General features: G+C 33.1%; 1 protein-coding gene and 1 long non-coding RNA gene across 6 annotated transcripts in view; one reads left to right on the top strand and one right to left on the bottom strand.

Annotated features, from left to right (window-relative positions):
• The window catches only part of PKIA (cAMP-dependent protein kinase inhibitor alpha), an 84,361-nt gene extending 60,034 nt beyond the window's left edge, over nt 1–24,327 (top strand). For 2 of the 5 annotated variants that reach the window (XM_036887495.2, XM_057497955.1), the window contains exons 2-4: nt 93–223; nt 19,902–20,079; nt 23,004–24,327. In XM_036887495.2, the coding sequence (XP_036743390.1) occupies nt 19,929–20,079; nt 23,004–23,083 (231 nt within the window). In that variant the 5' untranslated portion in view covers nt 93–223; nt 19,902–19,928 and the 3' untranslated portion in view covers nt 23,084–24,327. Of the gene's footprint in view, nt 1–92; nt 228–13,671; nt 13,757–19,901; nt 20,080–23,003 lie in introns of those variants that run through there. The other 3 variants (XM_036887494.2, XR_008996268.1, XM_057497954.1) reach the window with 3 other exon arrangements.
• LOC118913476 (uncharacterized) overlaps nt 1–26,092 on the bottom strand; it is a 213,888-nt gene that overhangs the window by 144,963 nt on the left and 42,833 nt on the right. The window lies entirely within an intron of this gene.

Raw genomic sequence — 26,092 nt, 5'->3', positions numbered from 1 at the left:
GTATGCTTGAATATTTACTTAAAACTTAAAAAAAATTGAGATCTATATGTATGTACAGATAATTTCCTTTTCTCTTGCTATCTCCATTTCAGTTTACTGAGTTTCTGGAAAGGCCTGGTTTTCCCAAAGGAGCAACTTCTCTGAAGAAGTCTGAGGTCTGATCCAAGAAAGAAAAAAGATTCCATTATAGCCAATTAATTAAGGACAGAAGGTTTCCAATCAGGTAGGAAAACTTATTTTTACACATTCAACTACCTTAAAGTGTGCTGATATCTGGATATGATATGACTACTTGGAAAAAGATGAATATATTGCCTACCCTATAAGGAAGCTGTTCACAATTCCCTTGGAGGTTGTGGTGTTTATCAGGAGTACCTTGGAGGAAAACAAATACAATAACAGTCTGATGTTTTTTTTTCCATTTTTAGCTCACTGTTACTAAGTACACTTAGTGATCTTGATGCTTGTGATTTAATCCCAGGAGATTAGGCAGGTGGAACAGCAAATTAACCTGTTTTGTATTATCTCCTAAAACAGATCATTTTCATAGGTTTTCTCCATGATCTAGTTGCTTACCCAAATTAAGGGTCATGATACCAAATCTTCTAAGTGAGAAACAGCCCCAGTTAGGTGTGTTCTGGTGTGAGCAAATCAGCTTGGTTCTTGTTGGGGCACATCTAGGCTTGATCTTGACACAGAAAGTGCACAAAAGGAGTTAGAAGAGAGGAAAATTGGAAAATGGGGGGAAAGAATATCTTTTCATTTACCCTTGCATGTCAAGACCCACTAACAATTGTACTTTCATTACAATTTGAGGACAAAACTTAGGGCAAAGGGAATAATGAAGGTGTCCCATTGTATGTCAAGAACAAAAGACAGTGGTGACATCAAAATCAGGGCCTATCACTCTCACTCACAGTTATATATACTCAGCATTTACCACAACACTTGACCGTAATCAGTATGCAATATGAAGACACATGGTGAATGACTTATGAATAAAAGAATCAAAAATGAAGTTGATATGATAGAAAATTTGTTTTACCCTTGTATTTCCATGTGTGTGCACTTCTGTATTCCAGGACCAGCACTGTAACTGACATATGGAATGCAAGCAATAATTTGTTGAAAGAATGAGTCCCCATGATTCTAAGGATAACTGTAAGATCAATATAGACCCCATATTTGCTGGGGTCTTTGGTAGAAGTATCTATGAGATGAAAGCCAGGATCTCAGACTGCTGATGCTGACAGAATTTATCTAAGTTTTAATCAATTACATATCATCCCATTACATTTAGCCATAGTACCTACATACTGTTAAATGACTTGAATATGGATAGAAAATCCCCTGATAAGCTTCCATGCCATATTATTTGCAAAATATTTTTGGAGCAATTTTGTGATTAAGGGCAAAATCAGAATCACTAGCTACTAAAATTGCCAGTTGTGCTTATCCACAGGTAAGGAGTAGAGCAATAGAACTGCAGCAACTATTTCTCTGTAATCTGCTGTTGCTATTTTCTGCATTCCAAGGAAAACAAAAAGCCATTTAACTGAAGGAAGAAATGTAAAATTTAGCATAATGCTGTGTCCACAAAAGCAACACACACACACACACACATATGCATACACACTCTCAGATACAAAGATATGAAGTAATAATCTAAATAGCACCTTGGAACCCACTGCAAAATAAGAGGAAATCCACTCACACTTGATTGTTTTATTCTTTCATTAATGTATGATATTCAGATGTACTTATTAATAAAATTCTGAGTTGCTAAATGAGGAAATAGCACCATTTTTGTCTTTGTATATATTTATCAATAATGGATGAGATTGCCTCCCCTGCTCCTTCCTTTTCCTGTATTCTCTCACAGGCAGGAGGTGCAGTTATCAGTTGTTTTTAAAATTTCTAGGTGGCAAAAGCACTCACATCACTTAAAGATGACAAGTTATACCAAAGTAAGAGGCTTCGTTATGGAACATAAAGTCCTCATATGAAGGAGAAAATTTCATACCTCAAAAGTTTCAACTTAACAAAAGATATATGAGTAAATTTGTATGTTGTTTCAAAGTGGACTCTCTTCCCTATAATTAATGCCTAGGGGTTATCTTTAATATCCAGGGGATTTTGATTTTTAAAATATTATATATAATAATTGATATATATGACAAAATATGCCCAAATTTAAGTAAATCATAAAATAAAATAATCAACTTTTGCAAACATGTCACCCAAATTAAGAACTACAATCAAAACTGGCTGAATTTTCTCTTTGTGCTTTACCCTGATTCCACTCTCCTTTTTTCACCAAAAAAATAACTCTGAGTTTGGCTTTATGGTTAACATTCACCTAATTTTCATGCAATTTTTAACTATATATGTGATTTTTATTGAGTTTAATGAAATTGATACCATACTTTATGAGGTCTTCTGTACTTGCTTTTTTTCACTCAACATTATGTTTCTAAGGTTTATGCATTTTGTTTTGACCAGTGCTTATTCATCTACTATATAATATTTCACTGTGTAAATACAAGAAAATGCATTTTTTATTATCCTATTCATGCTATTTGGGTTGTTTTGGACCTAGTATGAATAGTAATTCCATGAACATTTATTTTAATGTTCCCTTGTATATATGTGCAAGATTTACTTTAGCATATATAACTAAGAGTAGAATGGCTGAATCATAGGGAATTCAAATATTCAATTGCAAAAGATAATGCCAACATGTTTCTAAGTTTAAGGACTCAATTGTAGTCTGTTTTCTCTACAGCCTCACCAGTGAGAATGACCAGTCTAGTCAGTATAAGATCTCATTTGGTTTCTGAACAAAGTACCACAAACTGGGTGACTTACAAAACAGAAATTTGTCTTCTCACAGTTCTGGCATCTAAAAATCCAAGATCAAGTAATTGAACACAGGAGCATGTTCCTTTCTTGAACAATTTAATCCAAAAGCCATTAGATGAAGTCAAGTAAAGTTTTGTCGGTATGAGGACAGTGGGCATGCAGGGAACCACCATGGCTTGGTATTGGGTCTCAGAGCCTGAGAACAGGGAGGAGGATATCTGCACAAGGGAGCCTAGTATGGAGTGTTGAAGTCTGCTAGGCCTGAGCAGGGCAGCCACATGAGCAAGTGGCACAGTAGTTATAACTCATTACTGACAATTACGATGTGTACTAGGTGGAGACAATGTGTGTGTTAGGAGGGTGGCTGCTACAAGAATCTGCATAAATACAGGGAGATTTATCAAAAAAGTAAAGATATTAAGGATATGGTAATCAGTGCTTCCCAATGTCTGGGAAGTTAAAATATGAAGAAGGCAAAAATTAGAATGAACTCTGTGGTGTTGAATAGAATATTAATGGGGGACATTAATGTGAACTCATGATTTTCAATATATAGGGAGATACAGAAATAAATATATTATGTATGTTTATGAATATGTGTTTTTATATGTGTCTGTGTACATAAATCCTCTAGTGCTATCTATCAAGAGTACCCGTGGCCACTACTTCCCAATAACAGTGGATACAACTAGTGTCTAGATCTTGGTCTAAAAATAGTTTCCCAAATGAAGGAACTAGACCTTCTTTGGAGAAATGGGAGATTCCAGAGCTAGGTCAAGGTAAGTATAAGATGATCCTAGAAGATATTATTGTTTCAATATTTCCATAATAAGTAAGGAAGATATCAAAGAACAGTGGAGAAACATCAAAGGGTATATAAGTCAAATTGAAGTGCTTTCCTCCAGGCAAATCTTGAACAATCTAAGCCTCAAAATAAATATTAATAAAAATAGATTATAGTCGATTGGAAAAAATAGGAATCTATGCATTCACACTGACATCAATCGTTTAATTGAATAAATTATGAGTTTGATGAGTAACAGTATATTTACATAATCACAATATACCTTACCACAAAACTAGTTAATGATGAAAGATAAAAAAAATAACTTTACAGTGGAGAAGACTGGATAACACCCATTAATTAAATGATTAAAATTAATATCCCAGTAAAGGTATTTAATGTCCCAGTAAGTTTGCCAAAATTAGTTGATAGGATGCAATGAGAACAGAGCTTCACTACTATGATATTCCTGCCAACTACACATATCCTGAATCTATCATGAGACAAACACAACCAACTATATCCTACAAAATAACTGATTTGTAATCTTTGAAATTTTCAAGGTCATGAAATTCAAAGAAAGCCCAAGAAAATTTTCCAAATTAAAAAACTAGAGGACCACTAAATGTAACATGTGATCCTGGACTGACCCTTTTATTATGAAGGACATGACTGGGATAATTAACAGAACTTGAAAGGGGCTTATGATTAGAGAGCAGTGTAGTGAGGCATCAGTGTTAATTTTCTGATTTTCATGATTATATTTAGATACATTTTATTTAGATATGTAGGAAATACTGAAGTATTTGGGGGCAATAGTGCATTACTCTTAAATGGTTTGGGGAATAAGTTATCTTTATTGTGATTTCTGTAAATGTTGAGTTTGATTTTTAAAATTACAAACAAAAAGGAAAAGACCCTTGAGTCAGGTAATCCTCCCTCTCCTCATGACTAGCAGAGTTAAAAGCTCAGTTTACAATGTTAGTTGGCTTGTCAGTCTGTTTGTGCTAATATTTCTCACTAACATCATATAATTCTGGCAGTATATCATTTTTTATTTGAGTTTTTTTTCCCTAATGCTTTTATTTTGTTTTTAACTCTAACAAATGTCTATGAATTTGATAAAGTCTTCTGTATTAAAATGAAATCAACAAGATTCATAAGAATGAAAATAAGTTATGGAGAAATTTATAAATTTTTGCCTGCATTTAACTGGAGTAAATTGGCATGAAATTCATAAGAAAAAGAAAATCTGTAAGGAACACTCACACTCAGGAACTCAAAACAGTTGCATGTTTGTACTTTAAGATGTCTGTGACAAAACAGCAGAATGAAGACTGTATGTCCAAATGGAAATGTTTTAAGTCAATTTCATGTCAATCCATGTGACAACTAGGCAATTCATTAAGTAAATTAAAACAATTCCTGTTTTCAACAATTTCTTGACACTTAGAATAATGAAAAAAAAACTCTTTAACTTCAAGAAACCTGGGCAATTACTATTTAAAGCACATGAGTTGTTCTGTGCTACACATGGTTATAAATAGCAGTAAGACTTGAGAACAACCCTGGACACTGAATGGACTTTCTAAATATAGCTTTTCCTTTCTCTAAAGGCTTTTAGAAGAATACTGTCTTTTGTGAAAATTTGGCCTTTATAAAGGGCACATGGGCACTAAGGGCAGCGACTCTCAGACCTAGAAAAGATTTGAAATATTTTCTCTTAGTCTGGAAACCCACATATTGAAGGCATGAAAACCAAAGCCTAATGAAATTAAACATTTTTCCCAGCATCAAATGGCAAACAAGTAATAATGATGGCATTTAAACCTGTCTTCTAAATCCATTGAACATGGCATTAATAGATAGCAATAAATGCTTATTTTCCTTCTATTCCTTATTCCTCTTGCCTCTTTAAGAGGGACAATAATAGTATCTGCAAACTTCAGCCGTAATTATTTTTTTTAATTTTGCTGTTTTGTAGCTCCGTTTTTGAAATGATATTTCTGTGTTTAAAATGGATAATGGCATTTTCCTTCCTCTTGAAACACCTCTGCCTGAATTTATAATATTTTAATGTTGAACTATTATATAATAACAAGTACAGAAACATATTTTAGTAGGGGAGGTAAGTGTTGAGGGCCACAAGGTCGGGGGTAGTGTAGACATACCTTAAAGGGAGGTGGGGTGGGGAGAGAGGAAAAAGAACAGAAATGTGATTTGATAAAAATAAAAAAAGAATGGCAAGTTAGATAATATTTGCCTATACCTAATATACTATAGCCTGCCTTAATTTAAATTCTAGGTTAATTTCTATTGTTTGTATTGCCACAGACTGGGGAGTAAGCAAGACAGTAAGATTTTTGTGTTCTAACATTTTTATTAATTTCCTAAAGATTCCTAAAAGGCATTTTTTAATGAATAAAAAAAATATTATTTTCCTGCTTGCTTGCACTTTAATAAATTGATAAATGGCATTTAAACTCCATACTTATGATTAACCCCATTCCTCAATTTTTAAAGTCACTAGAGAATGTGTGTGTGTGTGCATATGCACATGTTCACATACATACACACATTTGCTATTGAATGCGCTGCTTTTTCAACCAGCAAAATAAAGTTCTCAATCAAAAAATTATCATCTAGACAAAAATCAGACATGACAGTGGTACCAGCCACTTTTAAGTTTGAAAGTCACCCTAGATGACAAGCAGCAGGATGGCAAGTCTGTCTTCACATGAAGCACTTAGATATTAGTAACCAAGCATGGCTGTAATTTCGTATCTGAGACCCATTTTATTTAGAGTCCTTTGGTAAGTGCTTGTTCTAAGTGTTTTTATACTCTCTGGTTATGCTATAAAAATACCAAAGGTTGGTGTGGATTAATGAAGTGATATGCAAAAATGTAAGCCCAAAATATATGATAAGCAAGAAGTCTTCTAATTATCACTCAAATTCTGGTTGATATAAACATTATGGGAATTAGATAAAACATTAATAATTTGTAGTGCTGAAATGAAAATCTTCTAATCTTCTAGTTATGTCAGTACAAAAGAAATTTTTGCCACAAAGTAATGAATTCAAGAATTTTTATTTGTTAAATACTTACTTTGTACTCTGCACTGTGCATGTAACCCTTTTCTGATATTTTGGAGGGCAGACAAGAAAAATAGAAAGTCTCCACCATAAAGTAGTTTATATTGTATTCAGTGAATTATCTCTGAGAGCTTTTAATTTCCCAGTTCATTGTAACTTTTTCATCGGAGGAGTTGTTTTTTTACTTCTTAAAACTGATGTTTAGCACTTTAAATAGTTTCTTGAATTCTCCTGATATTGAAATAGTCATAATGATAAATTCCAATACTGATAATAGAGTTGATAGTAGAGGTGCTCAATATTAATCGTAAAGTGATTTTGATAATCTACAAAATGTCAGGAGGTTTTCCAAATAACAACTTGTCTCCTGGATGAAACTGCATTTATTATTTTCCTTCTTACCTTATAAAAATTTTCGGCTGAAAATCTCGCTTAAAGTGAATGTCTGGAGAATCTTTAAAATAACATATAATGATGGTAGAGAAGAAAAGTATTAAACATTGTGCTAAAGATTATTCCATAAATACAGAGATTAATCAATAATTCTAACATTGACAAATAAAGAAAAATCATTAATTTGATTAATGACATTTTCAATAAATGGAGATACTAAATACTATATAGGAAACTAGTATCTGCAATGCAGATATACTGGCTATGATTATACATGTGTTTAAAATATGCTGAAACAGTAACAGCAACTGCTTTTCTTTTTGGATGAAAAGTGACATATTGGAATAGATATTTAGACACTGTGTACAAACTGCTTGATTGCAGAAGAGTGGATATTAGCATGTGTGTGAATGTGTGTGTTTTAATTAATGCATTTTCATTCATTCAGAAAGGAAAAGAATGCCAGATTTACTTTAAACCGTGATTTGTTAAAATGCTGTTCTTAGACTTCTGCTGCTATTGCTGTTCCTTTAATTGTCACCAAAGAATGCCATCCTGTCATTCATCCAAATTAGAAATCTAGGAGCAATCTGGGGATTTCATCTTAGTGTCCCCTATTTGCTGCTCCACACTCAGTAAGTCACGAATTCTTGGTCTCCTGTACCAGACAGCTCTATGATGTGTACCTGCTCTCACTTTCCAGCCTCAGCATCTCTGCCCCAGCCTTCTAATAGAAGTCACTTCTAACCTTCCTCAGTTCTAGGCAATTGCATTTTTGGCAGCTTCATACCACATCTTATCAAATATATTAAAATGTCCCAAATCACACAGTCAATGTAATTTATAGGCAACTAACTATATGAGAGCTGAGTAACATTGCAATTGAGTTGTACTAATATTCATGTTGAAAATATTCACTAAACAAGTTTTTAATCTTCGTTTTGCAGATCTTTTTTTCATATTTTAGAACCATTTTTACAGGTGCCAAATAATTTTTTAAGTCCTCTCAAACTGGTAGGCCTTAGTGCATGTGCTTTTACTTCACAGGTTGAACAGCCCTGAGAGTGAGATGTCTGAAGATGAGGACTATCTGGATAAATAGGTCCGATATGTGGGAGTTGGAATGCAAAGTGTCTATAGAACAAATACAGAAATCAAGGCAGAAATGGTAGTGTCAACTAATATTATATGTGCAGATGGTAATATTAAAAAGCCAGGTTCTGTAGGGATGTCAGTTAAATATCACCCTACACAGTAATGTCTCAAAACAGTATGTGCACTATTTACATAGTGAAAAAGGAAATATCAATGACAAAACATCAAAAGAAAATGAAGTTTAGTATGCTCCAAAACAAATGTTGTAAAATGACTATTGGTTTTTGTAAGTGGTTAAATAACCTACCAGTTCCACATCATAATATTTCTAAACCTTTGTTATTTCATTTTTAAAACTGAAATAAAGACAATACTTATTTGATGGAGTTGTTGAGAAACTTAAATTATATAATTCACATAAACATCTAAGTGTCATGTGTGGGAAATATTTAATATTTTTGCTGCTGTAAACAATAGCTGTTTTGTTATTCTTATGGTCATTGCTACAACTTAGAACAGACCAGAAAAAACTACTAAGTGTGATTTGACCTTTCATTGTGATTTTGAAGGGGAAAAGTTAACAGCAAGTTATTTGAGAAGAAATGTGTGTTTTCTACCATCCTTTATAAATATTTATTTGATGTAAAAAATAGCCTTAGTTTAATGAGAAGGCATAGATTTTAAAAGTATATTTCCTCCTTATACTCATACAGAGTCAAAAAAGGAAAGGACAAGACAAAGGATTTAGAAAACGTTATCTAAGAACAGCATCAGCTCCAGGCTCTTAATGCTTTTGTGATTTCTATGTGAGTAACTCCAGGTGCCCATTCTGACATCAGTACTACCACTGACTGTGCAAGACATGGTCAAGTCAATTAACCACTCTCTGCTTTTGTTTCTTCATCTGTTGTGTGCAAGTAATATTACTTGTCACTTGCCAACCAGCAGTACTTTTTCAGCTAATTGACTGGCTCAGCAAGGATGTTGCAAATATTAGCTGATAAATGATTGATAAGCCCTTTGAAATACTAAATAAATGATGTCAAAAGTCTTATATAAGAGAACAGAACAAATCATTCCATTCATTAATTTGCTAATTTAGTCATATATACTTTATAGTATATATAACTTAAAAAACTTAAAAAGAGGCAGCCCTGAGTAAAGTGAAAATGGGATAGAGTACAAGGAATTCTAGAGTACTTTTTGTTGCTGTTATTTTTTTAATCCTCTTATAATTAAAAATATACAGAAGAAAAAGTGTATTCAAGGAGATGATTATAGTTCACCTTAAACTGATGAAGAGTCTTATGAGACAGGAAAATGAACTGAATAAAAAGAAGGAAACATGCTTTCTCAGCCTACTTTTACTATTGACAATGATATAACCTTCACAAATTTACCTAACTACAAAAGAGCTTGAATAAGATGATTAAAAGCAAATCTGCAAAATACCTTTTGTAGATGTAACAACATACAAAATCTTGTGCCAAGCATTGTAAGGGACTCAAAAAAGCAAAACTCAGATCTCACAGAAAATATAAGGAGAAGAACAAAATGAAAATAACTATTTCACCTTGCTAAAGTAAATAAACTATAATGAACTTACTCATTATACCTGGAGATGAGGAGGTGATATAGCTTATAAACCAGGCTTGAAAGATGAGGAGAATTTTGTTGTCAGGGCATTCTAGGTTGAGAAAACAGCATAAGAAAAACAATAAGAGCAACAAGATACTCCAAATGTTAGCTATTATTGCACCTTAGTATGCATAGGAGAGAGAGTGTAGCGAAAGAGGCTACTAAGGTAAGTTGGCTTTAAACTCTAGAGGGCCATACAAAAAAACTGAATTATGTTTTGTGGTGCCCAGGAGCCACTGAAGATTTCTGAGTAGTTTATGTTTTATAAAATTAATTCTGGTGATGGTACAAAGGGTTAAGTTGGAGAAGAATCATTTTAGATAAATAAATAGTTAGCCTACAATTGCAATAGTCAAGAAAGAAGTGATGAAGTTAGTAACCAGAGAAAGAATGGAAATGAAGAATAAGAATACTAAAGAGATGTTGAATGGATAGAATTAAAATAATGAGATATGAAAAATGATTGGATGTAAAGAATTAGTGAAATGGAGTAATTGAAGGCAATTCTAAGATTTCTATCATAGGTGCCTGAGAAAATAGTGGTAATATACACTAAAATAATGAGAATGAATAGTTGTGGGGATATAGGCAGTGATGCAGCAAAGAGATTCCTGCAACTTACTGAATTTGAGCTTACTAAATTTGAGTTTTTAAGGGCAACCATGGTGGAATATTTGGTAGGCAGTAAAAACTTTCAAGCTACACTTCAGAAAAATATTAGTCCTCCAAATTATAAATTTTATAGACATCTATATACAGGTGGCAGTTAAGATTATTAAATGAAAGTAAATGGAATTATCAAACAGAACATAAAGAACAAAAAAGAGAATAAATATTATTGAATAAGTTTCCTTCACTTGGAGGAAAGAACAAGAAAAAATACAAGAAGATTATGGGGGAACCAAGAGTACAGTCACTGTGGTAGCCAAGGAAGAAAAAATATTCGAGAAGAGATGAACAGCAATGTAAAACGGTATACACTAAATTTGATACAGATGATTATTGTGAAAAGTCCATTCAATTTTGTGACTAATCTGTAATGTTTTTTCTTTGAGAAAACAATTCTAGTAAATTGATGGATATATAAACCAAGTTGCAAAGGAAATAAAAATAAAACGAGGTAAAGGAAACAGTAAAAATTAGTATCTACCTCTTTTCTTGTAAATTTGGGAGTAAATGAAAGTAAAACAGGTGTCTCAAAGACTATACAAAGTTAGAAGATGAAATGTATTTTATAACAAGTAAATTGTAAGCAATTTTATAGGTACTGGAGAAATAGGGAAGAAAAGAGACTCCAGAAGCACAAGGCAGAATTGAAGAAACAATAATGGGAAAGAAGATAGAATCAAGAGCACCAGTCTAGGATTCCTGTTGGGCAAAAGTACTCTTGCATAAAGAGAATGGATACTTTGATGTGAGGATAAGAAGAAAGGGGAACTGAGGAAGTTTATGTATGATGATCTTGATCTTCTCCATAAAGTTATTACAGAAGATTTTCTGTGGAGAGTAAGAAAATGAATTGTAAGACTTATTGTTAAAAGATAAAATAAAAATGAAGAAATTACTATTGTTAGGGATGGTGAACAGAGATCGGCTAGAAATGAGCAAAGGTACTTAGGAGTAGCTTTGAGGTCATTTGTGCCTAGTAAGACAGTGAGAATATTTCCTAAAGAAGAGAGCCTGTACTTCTCATTTTGTAACATTTTTGAATTTAGATTACTCATTACAAAGCTTTGATTTGTTAAGCATTGTGGAAAGAAAATAAAAGGATTTGAATCTGGGCTAAAGAAAGTTTTAGAGAAGAAATTAATGATACAATTGATTAGGTTATGAATTTATTAAAAATATGAAAATATGCCCATTTAAAAAAAAGCTACTAGATTGCTTTTAAGCTTCAATTAGATAAATAAGTAGTATCCGTAGGCTGAAAATGAAAAGAGAAAAAGATGGATAGTACTTAGCATAGAAATAGAGCAGCTGATATTCCCAGAGTATTTTAGGAATCAAAAGTTGGTTTTGTTAAGTTCTTTACAAAAGAGTCATTTCTATAATTTTTAGTGTCTGTTGCATACCTTCCTGTTACCATTTAGATCAGTGGTTCTCAAAAATTGGCTCCTGGGCTCCTGCATGTCCCCAAAACTTCCAGTCAGTCCCTGAGATACTTTCAGTAAGTTCACATTCAAAATAGTTTTTGTAATAACACTGACGTTATATGTCTTTTTCACTTGGCTAACATTTGCACTACTGGTGCAAAACTATGGTGGAAAACCTTCTGCCACCTTATATGACGCTAATAATGTCAGTGGCACCAGACTCTGCTAGTAACCTTGGTATTCTCCACTACCACATACTCAGCATTTTAAAAATGCAAGACTTACTTAAGAATGTATTTGCTGAAGCATTAGAAAAATATTTAATTCTGTCAAATCTATGTCCTTGAGTACAGGTCTCTTTAATATTCTGTGTGGTGAAATGGGGAGTCACACGAAGCACTCTGCCAAATGCTGAAGTGCATGATTGTCTCAAGTAACGGACCTGAGGGGCTAATTGGGTTGAGAGAACTAGCCATTTTTTTCCCGTAAATTACCATTTTTACTTGAAAGAACAACTGATAGGCAAACTGGTTTTTCAAACTTGGATATTTGGCAGAGCTTTTCTTGAAAATGAACAAAGTGAGCTTGTCACTTCAAAGAAAGCAAACTCCAACTATACCTGTTGTCAATGACAAAATCTGAGCTTTCAAACAAAAATTACAATTTTGGAAAACTTATTTTCTGCCCCTATGAACTTGTCAGTTTCCCAGTTCTTAAAGACTTCTGATGAGCTAGGTAGCATTACTAACAAATGTGATACTGTATAATGAAGTATGGTACAATTTGGAAATTTTGATCACCCAGTTGAACAAGTACTTTCCAGATGACAAATACATGATTTAAAAAATACGTATATGCATGTGCAAAATACCCATTTGAGGTATGAAGTAGACAATATATTTTAGTAAAAAAGAGTATGGAAAGCATATTGATATGGTTTTAAATTTGATATTGCAAAAACATTTAAAAATCCATAATTATCTGAAAAGGCTATTAAAATTCTCCTCACTTTCCCAACTAAAAAAATCTGTGTGAGGCCAGATTTTCTTCATACACTTCAACTACAACAACATATTGAGACAGATTGAATGCAGAAGCAGATTGGAGAAACCAGATGTCTTTATTAAGCCAGACACTTGCAAAATTTAGCCAGAGAACTGCAAAATGTAAAACAATGCCATTCTTGTCACTTTTTTTTTTGCTTTAGAAAATATATTTCATTTCATTAAAAACATATTCTTTATGGAAATATATTATGGGTTTATTTATATTTTTAATGAATTGATAAATATTTAAATTTTTTCAGTTTTAGTTTCTCATATGGTAAATATTGGCAGATATAACCACATAAGCAAAAGCTTATGGGAGCTCTCAATAATTTTTGAGAATGTAATGGATATCTGAGACCAGAACATTTCAGAAATATTAATGTAGATCAAAACCTATGCATATAGTAAACTACTCAAGGATGTTTAACACACTTCACATGATTTCATAAGGTAACAACTGAGAAGTTGTATAATTGCACTTATAAAAATGGGGTGAAGCATTTTCCTTCTCTTTTAACTCAAAAGAAATCATACCATTCATATTAGAGAGAATATTTTAGGGCCTACTGATGGCATTCTCTCCATTCGTTCTTCCAAATCTGTGAGTCTCATTTCATGTGTCCCCATTTACAGGAGTAAAATTAGCATGCTATCCAGTCACCATTTGGCTCATGACTCAATGTCACTATAAAAATCACTTTAGCAGTCTCATAGGCCCATGCTTCAATTTGTTTAATATAGGAGACGTAAGTACATATTTTTCTTAGACTCTTGCAATATATCTAAATCTGTAAATTCTACTAGGGTAAAATCTTCTGGTTTATTTTCTCAAATAATTTGTGTATATGATATTTTAGAAAGTAAAGAGCATAAACAAGGAAAAGACCAACATGAATCATCAATCTCAGTTTAGAAATTCATTATACAAATGAAGAATTTTTAGAATAGCAATATACTGCTGCTTTTGTTAAGACTGAGAAAGTGAGGCTTTTTTAAGAAGGGGAAATGAAAGAGCAAGCTTATAACTTAGTCATGAATTTTCACTGGATTTTTTATATCAATAGAGATTTATGTTTTAAAATTTAACTACAAATGGCATAGTACTTAGATAATAAAATGCATTTTTGTCTTGTCTAATCAGACTTTGATTATTTGTATAATTGCTCTTTTGAATAACTGGATGCAAAGAAAAACCACCCTTATATCTAGTTTATATCTAATACTACAATTTTGTCATGTCTAGAAAATTCTGATTATAGCAACATAAACAAGAAACTACTGAAGAATAAAGCCCACTTCTGGTAAATTTTCCAGGTTTTATTCTAATCAGTTTATTTTTATAAGGCCAGAATGTGTGCTAATTTCTACTCTATTAAACCTCTACCAGCAGCTGATATTTATTAGACTTTTTTAAAGCTTTTTTTTTCACTTTTTAGTAAATATCACACAGAATCCTTTGACAACAGTTTCCCCAGAATTTCTAAGCAAAACTACAAGTCACCACCGTTCAGTGGTATATTTGGTGTAAAAGATACGTCCCATCTCTTGAGAGTCATATTCCTAAATTGAAGAGCTGTTTCTAAGTGTTTACCTGGAAGAAAAATAATATAGCTGCCGTGCATGTAAAAATAACTATTTTTGAGCACCTAATGGGAATTCACTAAAAGAACAATAATCTTGGAGAGAAAAAAATACAGTTCACAGCATCTATATATTTTAAAAATATAATTGCATTCTTCATATATTTAGGTTGTTGCTATTTGTCAGCTATTGTTCTTTTTACTGAAAAATAAGTCTGTTGTGTGGGAAGGAAAATGTAATAAAAATGAAACACTACTTTTATAGTAACTATTATTATAATAACAATTTTAATGGCTACCATAATTGAATTCTCAGTATACTTAGTTTCTGTGTTAGTTCAAAGGTTTAAGATTGGGTGCACATAAACCTAGCAATTATATTTCATAAATGCTTGAGGGGAGGAGAAGTTTACAGGAATAAGCTCTTCTCACAGTCATCACTATTGTCTTGTACTCAATCCAGTTGAAAGCTACATATACACATTTTAAAGGTGAACACGATATACATTTACATCTTTCATAACCCTCTTCCTTCTTCCATGTGCTTGTTATTCAGTAGTACAGTAAGTGTAAATTCAAATTAAGTTGTTGGCTCCCCTTTTATAAGTAGAATTACCACCAGGATCTTTTAAACATTCCCAGATATATAAGTCATAACATAGTACATCTTCTTTTAATTCATATCTTCTCACGGACAATATCACCACTATTTTCTGTCTCATTCTTGGTATTTCATATCTCCTTAAAACTGTTATTAGTAAAGTGAGTTATATGTAAACCCTGGCATGCACATGTATTATGAGAGTCTACATAGAAAAATGATAGTGACAAAAAAACAAGGATCTTTATTGCAAAACACAATGCTCTTTATGCAAAAGCGACAGACATGGGTTTAAGTCATAGTTCTGTGTATTGTTTAGCCGTCACTTAAAATTTTTGAGACTTATTTTCTTCATCTGTAAATAGGATATTTTTTCCTACTTCATAGCATTGTTATCAGATGAAAGATAATAGCAGTTGTGTTCTTTAAAAGCCTATGTTTTAAAAAGCCATTGAGAGAGTGAGTGAAGGACAGTAACAATGATTGTGAGATGAGCTTATTCCTGTAACTCCACTTCCCCCTAAATTTGTATGAGCTACATTTGCTAGGTTTATGTTCATGTCCATTTCTAAATCTTTAAAGTAATATAGAGACTAAATACTGGGTGTTGATTAGGTAATGAAAATATCTTTATAAGTAATAGCACTGAATTACTCCAAGGTAAAAACCATTAGTCACAGACAGACATGGTAAAGCAAAGAGAGTAGTCTGGGACTTTGCAGACTTTTGTTCCTGACACGTAATTAACCATGTGTAGATGAGCAGGTCACTTGAACTGTCTGGTCCTCAGATTCTTCACCTGTAAAAACTTCTGGAGTTTTAGGATTTGGTAATTTAGTATAACTAGAGAATAGGAAAGTTCTCTGTGGCTACTAATGAAAGATGATTAATATGTATCTTATTGTTCAGTTCTATTCAACACATTTTTATTTAGCATTGACTGTGTGCAAAGGACTCTGCTAAGAATTGTATATAATTAAAACAGTAACAAAATGCAGTTCCTGTCTGTCAGAGCTAGTGATCTGTCTTGAGGAGAGGTAACCATAATGCTCATTAGAATTTAAGTGCACTGTACAAGGACAAGTGCGAGGGCTACCTAAGAGACAGGAAAAAGAAGACACAAGAAAAGGTGGCATTTGGCTGAATTTTGAGGGGTAAATCCATTTCAACAAGCAAGTTTGTTACAAGAAGGTATTCCAGGTGGAATAACAGACTTAAGCAAATATACCAGCAGAGAGGCTTTGGAAAAATATTGAGCAATATTTTGCAACATACCAAGTATCAGAGTGAGAAGTTGAAGTTAAAGCAGCCAAAGTGGGTTCTTTACAGATTCTGGAAAAACTCAGCAGTAATTCTGGTAAGAGCTTTTCCTGTTTTACAGGGAATAAATATGAGTGACATCAAATAAAAATCAACATAACCTGGCAAGTGATTAGACATGGATATCAGGCAAGAGAAATTAGTAAAAAATATGCTCCAACATAGCATATTTATAAGGCCAGTTTTCTTTATTAATGTGTTTTGTGGTGGTCTTATTTTGTGTTATTGAATTTGAAATGTTTGTACAGAACCAAGTAGAAATAGCTATTCAGCAGGCAGTTGTTCTTGAGCAGTTAGAAGCCATGGAATTAGGTGAGTTATTCATGTCAGAAAGTAAAGAATGTCAAGGACTGATCCTAAATTCCAACAAAATGTGCTCTTATTTCAGCAAATGACCCTAGGAAGAGAAATCTTGAAGCATACTAAGGTCAAATAGGAGGCAGCCTGGATAGTAAGGTGTCATGGAGCTAAGAAAGTGACAGCTAGCTTTTTTTATCAGCACCTGATCACCATGTGCTAAGCATTACGGTAGGTTCTTTAGATACATAATCCAAATAAATTCTTATAGCCACCTTGAGAACTAAGTATAGTTATCATAATTTATAGATGAAGAATCTAGTAGAGAGATTAGACATAGCATAACGAGGAAATGGAAAACTTAGATTCAGATACAGATAGATCTGTCCTATAGTAACCTTGCCTCTATAACTTGCTATATGTGCTAGGGGAGGCTTTCAAGGAGAGTGTAACTGGGAGTGCTATGTACTGTAGGGAGCTCAAACAGGGCGGACACTCACAAAAAACTTTAATATTAAGCAGTGAATATTAATACAGATCATTTCGGTGATCTATAAGAAAGTAGTCTTCATAAAATATACTACATAAAAGCCAATGGAATACAAAAACTCTAAAGGTCTGTTCCAAGAAAGTGAGAAAATAAAAGTAGCTGGACCTTTCTGAGTTTGATGAAGGAAAGAAATGGTAGTGCAAAGATGCGTAAAAGTTGAGGAAAGCCTATTTGGTTGAATCGCTTGTTCATTTTCTTTATTAACAGAAGACTTGAACATGCTGATAAACTTGAAAAATCCAGAGGAGAAAGGAGATTCAAATAATTGAGAGAAAAAAATATAATGATGGAGCAAAGTTCTACACAAAGTGATAGGAAATAGAGTCAATAGCATTCTTTGAAAAGAAAATGGTTAATTCATCTAGAAAAGAAAGAATAGTGATTTACAGAGAAATGTGTTAGAGAGGAAGAAATTTAAGAGACCTTTTCCTTTATCTTCTCAGAGAAGGAAGATGCAAAGTCATCTCATAAGGCAGGTGGTTATCCAATTGTGTGAACTGGGAAATGTTTGGAATCCTTCCCACAGAGAAAAACATAAGCAAGAGTCAACTAGAGGTGAACAAAGAATTTCCAAACAACTCATCATATACTAATAATAGAGGAAAAATTTTCTAGTTGAGCCAATTGGCACAATTTTGTGACTTTTTCTGGTAACTCTCAACCACCCATTAGTAAGATCAGAAAAAATGCACCATGCTATTTTCCCAGGTGACACTTAGGAAAGTTGAGGTGACAGCAGATCATGGGAACTTCTTGATGATAAGAAGAAGCTATATGAAGTGATGGGCAATTGATCCAGACTGGACCTAGAGGACATTAAAATAAAAATGGTTAAAGGAATTAAAGATACAACCAGTGTGAAGAACAGATTTATTAAGAGTAAGGGGAAAAGAAAAAGAATAGGTGGTTATAGCCACAGAAGGGGATTTTGAAATTTAAGAGTTTAAAATGAGATAGTTTTGACCATTGTTTTTACACCTTCACTTGAAGTGCCATTAATGATCAGGTCATCCAGCTGTCTCACTTATTATAAAATGAAAGACCAGGTAGTCAAGTGTTTTCCAAAAGTTACTCCATGACCCAGTGCCAGAGACAGGACTAAACCCAGAATCTTCTGAGGGGCATTTTGGAATTTTAAATAAAATGATAGTCATTAAATCCTATAACCTTAAAAAAGAATGGTAGATATAGTCAAGTGAATAGAAACCAATCTTATCCATTATATAGCCACAGTAAAACATACAGTATATATATATTTCCTATTTCAAAACTTGTATTATGGTATTTCTCTTTCCTGTTTCGGCTTCCTCTCAAAGAATAGATAATATAAAAGTTTTCTCCAGGTTGAATTAACAGCTCCCTCTTCAACATGCATTAGGAAAAGAACTAAGCCTAACGAATGTGCTACTGGCTGCCATCCTAAAGTGCACTGTAAATGGCATCAAGTTATTTCAGTGCTAGTGTTCACACCCATGGTGATATATTGGTTCCACCATTTTAGCTTTCTTAATATTTCTTATAGTTATAAAAAACTAGTTTCTCTTGAATATTGGAATGAGTTTTTAAACTACAGTAAAATGTAATTGAAATGCTTAGAAATAGGAGGGAAGTTGTATTTTAAAGTTCCGTTTAAGCAAATTAACCAAGCAGAAATTTGTTACTCATATCTTAGCATTCATCCCTCTCTTGACCTTCAGGGAAGGATATAAATTTAAACACAGAGTGTAAGATTTGCATTTTGTGACCTTCTTTTAATACACATAACTCATATTTTACCTTGAAAATATTTTTCTTCATTAAGTTCTCAATTAAGTATGTGTATCACCAAGTTTGTTTAGGAAAACTCACTTTCATTGACTCTTTTATAACTTCGAAAATTTTATTTTGAAGATTCAATCAAGAAAGACTTAATCCTTTCAAGTGATGACTTACTAAGGGGGCCACAAGGGAGTTGTCCTCCTGGACTGGGAGCAGCATTTGATTGCTGACATTGCTTAGAATACTGGTGCATCGTGATATTAAAAAGAAATTCTGGGTGTTGGTGGATTTTGTTATTGTTCTTAGACTCTGCAGACAATGCACTTGCTTACTGCTTACCTCTACCCCCACCTTGACTTGCTACTGATGTCAAGTTGAAGATTGACTAAAATGGTGTTACAGAAAGACAAACTACGATCTAAAGCAGTGTCTGAAGACTGTGGTATGGAGGCCAAACCTGGCTTATGACTATTTTGTGAATACAATTTTTTTATTACCTTTACTTAACTTTGACGTTTCTAGTGCTTTTGCACTACAACCAGTGTTGAGAAGTTGGGATAGAGACTTTATGGCCCTCAAAGCCTAAAATATTTACTATCAAGCCTTTTACAGAAAAATTTATCTGACCTTGGATCAAGAATCAAAGCATAACTTACTTTGTTGACATGTAAGCAAGACAATTACTTCACATTCATATTGTGGAGCAGTAATTTAACAGGTGTCTTTGTTAAATGTTTACCATTGACCAATATTATATTTACCTACAAATTTTCCTCTCTTTGTAGTCCCTGCTATGTGGATATTTGTTAGCAATGACTGATGTGGAAACTACATATGCAGATTTTATTGCTTCAGGAAGAACAGGTAGAAGAAATGCAATACATGATATCCTGGTTTCCTCTGCAAGCGGCAATAGCAATGAATTAGCCTTGAAATTAGCAGGTCTTGATATCAACAAGACAGGTGAGTTGTTTGATACTATGAACCCGGATTGATTTGCAGGATTTCATTAAATAGGAGGCAGGCATGAAAACCACCTTTGAAAGTAACCTAATAGAGTTATAAACAATCTAAAGCAAGATTTAAAAAATCAGAAGCTATATTAATCATTTCCACTTGTTTTCAATGACTTCTCTTCACAGGGTTTTTCCATTCAAATATAGAGGACTTAATCTGATTTTACTAATGCAATCAATTTTAAAACACATGGGTTTTTAAAATCCTAATCCCTATAATATAAAGTTCTAGAATTTCTTATGTAGACATAAATAAGTCTTAGATAAAGAATTTTTGTCTTTCTGTCATGATAAAATGGGTTTGTGAAAAGTTTGTCTTATTATTGGGCCTCAAACTCTTTCCAAGGAGTCTAACTTTACCCATGAAAAAGTAAAACAAGTTTGATATGTCACAGTACTTCTGAGTATGTGAATGAAGCCTGATAGTTATTACATCTGTAGCTTTTGCAAATACCAAAGCTGAGTGTATATCCCTTGAGAAAACTAAAAAAAAATAACCTTTCAAAGTAAAAAGGAGTTCATGATTTAAGAACTACAGTGTTCTGTATATGAAAAAAGCACTTAGTTTCTGAGTCATGGTAATCACTCAGTACTTTTTTGCTATTAGAATTTTTTTGGCAAAGCCTTCCAGTTACTGGAAAACAGTCAGAGTCTATGTTAATGACACAGCTTAACAACATTACCTTAAAATACCAAGGGACAGTTCTTCTTCTATGGGTGTAGGTCAGCAGGTCAGTTGGTCTTTTCAAATTCAGATTGAAAATAAAACTTTAACATCACCACCTTGGAATATATAGACCTATATATATTTTAGGTTTTGTTGTTTCTTCATTATCACCACCAGGAGTTACTTCTCAAAGCAGCTCTGAGAAAGGCTATATAGGGAATTATCCAATTTGATGGCATGAGGTAAGTAATTTTTTTTTTCAGCAATTGAGAATTTGCTAATTTCTTTCATAAGATTTATATTTTGTTTTATTAATATATATTTTAAATAATCTGCATTAATTCTAACGACTCAATAGTAGGTCATTTTTATTCATAGTAGAGTTTAATTTTTTCTTCACTGAAATTGAGACTCAGCCCTAAGACTTATACAAGAGAATACATTAAATTATTATGTAATAATTTGTAAGACAGTATTTTATATTAATACAATAAATAGAGTAATTTTATATTAATTATATTATTATTAAATAATTTAAATATTTCAAATTTCTTTATGCTCCCAAATGTCTTTTTTTCTAAAGGTTTCTACATGTTAATTGCAGTTTTCCTAGGCCTTAAAAATTTTTCTGTTTTGAAATCATAAAGCCCTAAACTAAGCAAAATATAAACATCACTGGCTATGTTATTCTAAGTATAAAGAACTAAAAATAATAATAACTACAATACTGACAAATGTAAAATGACTAATGAAAGATCACAAGCTGAGAATCATGAGGGGCTTTTTATAATTCCTGAGTGTTTCAGCTTCTTTTTAGTTTATAATTAACAATATTTCTGTCCCCTGGTTAAATTGATTTGTTAGCGAGTATCTATTTAGCCAGGGCTTTGTGTTTGTAGCATTATGCTAAATAAACCCTGAGAAGTGCCCCCATACACTTAGAAAGTTCCAAGTCACATGTGAGTCAACTTCCTCATCTTGTATATATGCAGTAATGTTCATCCTTGAATATTCTACTGTTTTGCATTTACCTCAATTTGACTTCATTCCTTTGGTTACCAAGAACTTCTGTTTATCAAGTTCTTGCTGCATGCTAATCTACACATCTCAGATTCAGGCCATCTGCACATTTTGGGAGCCTGTTCCTTGCTCAGATAATAAAAGTAGTTTATGAAAATGATACATAATGTCTGGTGTTACCTTTGGAACTCCTTTAGAACAGACTTTTGTTTACGTAGACTTTTTAATTTCCCTAAAGTATGATATACAGTGAGATGTTTTATGTGTACTTTTTAAGAGTAAAGGAGAAATTATCTTTCAACATTTCCATCTAAAGAATGGATCAGCTCACTTACACTCTATCCATTTGAATTATTGTTACAAACTCTTAGCAAACATTGATATAATTTACATTGTTGCAATACCCTAAAATATTTTGTCCACTAATATTTTGTCCATTGGTTGCTTAACAATGTACTAACACATGCAAATAGATGAATCTGAGTCAAGGTTTGCTTGCCGCTTGCACTAAGGTAAAGTGACCTAATATGAAGAGACAGCATTGTTTAATTTCACTGTTTGCTCTATCACTAGCTGAGATTGCTGCTGAGGGTGCAGTTATGATGGTGGTTTTATTGGAGCTGTGCATGTTTTCTAAGGGCAGGCCAGAGGCCATCATAACTATATGACAAGGGACTGACCAGCTGACATAATGTCCTTTCCTCTTCCACTGTTGCTTTTAATTTTAAGTAATTAAACCTCTGAGAAACCAAGTGGGCTATCATCAGGTGCTATAAATAATATAAAATGTGATTTTAAAATAGTTCTTAAAATAAGACTGTCAGGAGTACAAAGGTAAATGTGCTCTCCACTTCTAATTTCTGCAACTTGTGAAACAATATGTAAGTGCCATAAGGGCATGAAATTTCCAGCTATTTATCAACAGCATAGATGATACCAAGTACTGTGACCCTCAGTTATTTTGCTTTTGAGCCATGTTGTTCTAAGTCCACATAATCACAATTAGCCAACCCTTGAAACATACTATTTTCTTGATGGGGAATTACCAAGAATACGCTTGTCTCTCTAAGAATTTCAGACTTTATAAGTATTTCTGAAATTTCCAATATGATACCTTAAGAGTTGGAAAATGTACACAATGGTTTCTTATTTTGTCTTTATCCTTTTTTCATTGTCTTTTACAGAAGGTGAAGAAGATGGACAGCGAAATTCGACGGAGCAAAGTGGGGAAGCCCAGGGGGAAGCAGCAAAATCTGAAAGCTAACACCCCACTTTGATCTTCAACAGCATCTGACAATGTCTCAAATCTCTAGGCCTGGCTGGAATACATTTGTTTCCAAGAGTAAAAAGGGGAAAAAGAAAATGGTTGTGCTGCATTGTAGGAACCTGCTCATTATCATGTTAAAAATGGGGGCAGAGGCTGTGGGTGCAGACAGACTTTTCTCTACCTCTGTCATTAGCAATGGTTGACAGCATGTGGCTTGTGTTTGGATGTAATTTTTGTATGGGTCCTTTCACTTGACCATATGATGAAATGCTTGCAGAGAGTAGCACCGACCTAGATGACGATTCTTCCTGTAGCATCTGGCCCTTCACAATGTCAGAGGATTTAATTGTGTCTATTTGCAATGGGTTGGTTGAGCCCCAGAGTTTAAATATCTCTGGTCCAAGTATTTACCCAGTAAAAGAACCATCCAGAAAGCACTGTTTTTGGCATCATGTATTTGTGTGTCCTTGCTGTGTTATTTACAGTTTTATATTGTACAATATAGATGCTCAGCACTGCCCCTTTCTCTGATTGCTTATGAAAAACAAAAATGATGTACGTTACTGTGAATTTTTATACCACTCATTTTTAAAAGGGCTGCCTTCTTTTCCATCTCCATGGGGTGATGGTGTACACAGGATAGAACACACTTTCTTTTTAACTCAGTCTTTCCCCTTGATTCACTGTTGATTAATTAAGTCAGATTAATTAATCAAGACTCCTTTTCTTTACTACACAGACATTAAAAAATATCCATTAATGTGAATATTACCTGAAATCAGTCTGTTTGGTGTCTACATAGGCCAGAATTCAATCTGCAAATTTTGTTTTATTTCAAAATAGATAATTTTTTCCAACAAATATTTTTATTTTAAATTAGGAGGATTTGGGATAATTGGGAAGGTGGGAAAGAAAGCCAAGATAATACAAAGAATTGGAAATATTTAGTTCTTAAATGGAATCAAATTTCTCATAATGTTGTATGCTACTATTTAAATTTAGAGGAGCTGCAAAAGATGGAAAATAATTTCTCCATGCAATCATGTGGACACCAATCACAAAAGTGATCCCTTGTGTTGTGTTTTTCATGTCTTTTTCAGCCCTATCAAATCCACATATTATTAAGCACTTTTTAATGTTTGTAAATTTTACTAATAATTAGTGTGAATTGCTTTCTGATACAATAATAATCATTAGAAGCTGACAAAATCCTCATTAATAATGTTGATGGCCTCTGCTGTGTTTTGACTTCATAATTCTTATGTGGAAAGTTGCTGTGTAATCCCTCTGGTCAGTATTACTAAGTCATTTATCAGTGGTAATAAGGAACCAGTAATATGCCAGTGGGTTATGAATCACTGGAAAAATAGCAGACTATAGGAAGACCCATACAATAAAGAGCCCACTTAACTGTCCTTGAGGTTTAGATATAGTACCATGTGAAAGTAATCTCTGTGGACATACCAGGTACACAGACCTCCTTTGTAGTTGCATACAGGGTGGAAGGTAAGTCTGCCCTCATCTCATTTTACAGTTCATTTCAAATGAGTGGGATAAGGGCATGGGTACCACTTGGTCCTTGATCATATATTACTAGAAAAAAATGTTAACAAAATGAATCTCAGAAAATAGAAAGAGGAAAGATTAAATTTTAGAGGACTTCTTTCTATCTAACCAATAGGGCCCAAAATATCCACTTAAAATTTAAACAAATGGACTTCTTAATAGACTCACAAGTGGCAAAAGAAGTTCTTAACACTATTTTAGACAACCTCTGGTGGTCTGTTTAAATCCATAAAATCACTTTTTCAATATCCTCATTTACTATCCTCATAGCTTTGTAAAGTTCTGAGTAAAGTTCTTTTCTCCTTAAAACTGTGGAATTCCAAACTGATTTTATGTGGTTTATAAAGTTTAGAACTAGTGCTGAGTATATGTGGAGGGTTTAATATCCCTGTGTGATATACTATTATTAATGCATGTTATGTCATGCTTGTCTTTGAATATATAATAGTGCTAAATTGTGAAGTCATATGGAGCTTTTGAATTATTTTTGACCTCTTACTGCTACTTTGTCTGCTATATTCAAACCCAGAGGGATTCTCAAGCTGGAAGATAAAAATATACTTTCCAAAATGTCCACATCTTACAAATGTTGCTCAGCAAAAGTTCACAGTATCTTCCAAGTTTTATTGTAATATCTTTTACTTGCAAGTCAATATTACATATGGAATTTAATTTTTAAGGAGAGAAGAAAAGGGCAGAAAACTAAGGCACTGATTTGATAATAAGCACTGAATGCCTATCAACCAACTGACCTTATGCTAATCACTTCCCAACACAGAGCTTCCCATTTAACCCTGAAACAGTTTTATTAAAGAGGTAGCATTACCTCATCTCACAGATTAGGAAATTAAGGCTCAGTAAAGTATAATTTTTCCAAGTTTAAAAGGCTAATAAATGATAAACTTAAGATTTGAACCTATCCTTGTTTTCAAGGAGATTTCTACTGCACATGCCATAAGACTAAAGCCAATTTCAGAGCATGTTTATCTGTAAGGGAACATTTAGAGATAAACTGGTTCAGCCTCCGTTTTTAGAGAAAGAAACTGAGTCCCAGAAAGGGGAATTGCCTTTCCCAAGATCACCCAGATAAGTAGTGACACAGATGTCACTATATCATAGAAAGTACACTTTAGAAAAAAACTCAATTAGAATTATTTTTTTATGTTGTATTTCCCAAAACATATTTTTCTGGCATGTAGTAAATTTAGCATAGGTCAGATATTTTATGTTCCATGATTCTCATTTTGTTTAATTAACTTAAAATAAGACACTCTCTTTTTCTACTCAATTGCAATGAGTGTGAACTTGTCAGATTTACATTTTATCAGTTGTAAGTATCCTATGCCAATACATTGTTATCATGAATTCATAAAAATGTTTTTCCAATAGGTAACAGTCAGCCTTTGATTTTAGGCAATACTCCCAGAACTGTGCACTGTA

This window comes from Manis pentadactyla, chromosome 3 (assembly GCF_030020395.1).
Source record: "Manis pentadactyla isolate mManPen7 chromosome 3, mManPen7.hap1, whole genome shotgun sequence".
Lineage (NCBI taxonomy): Eukaryota > Metazoa > Chordata > Mammalia > Pholidota > Manidae > Manis > Manis pentadactyla.
Note: the sequence above shows the minus strand (reverse complement) of the source record. Positions and strands in the feature narration are given on the sequence as shown.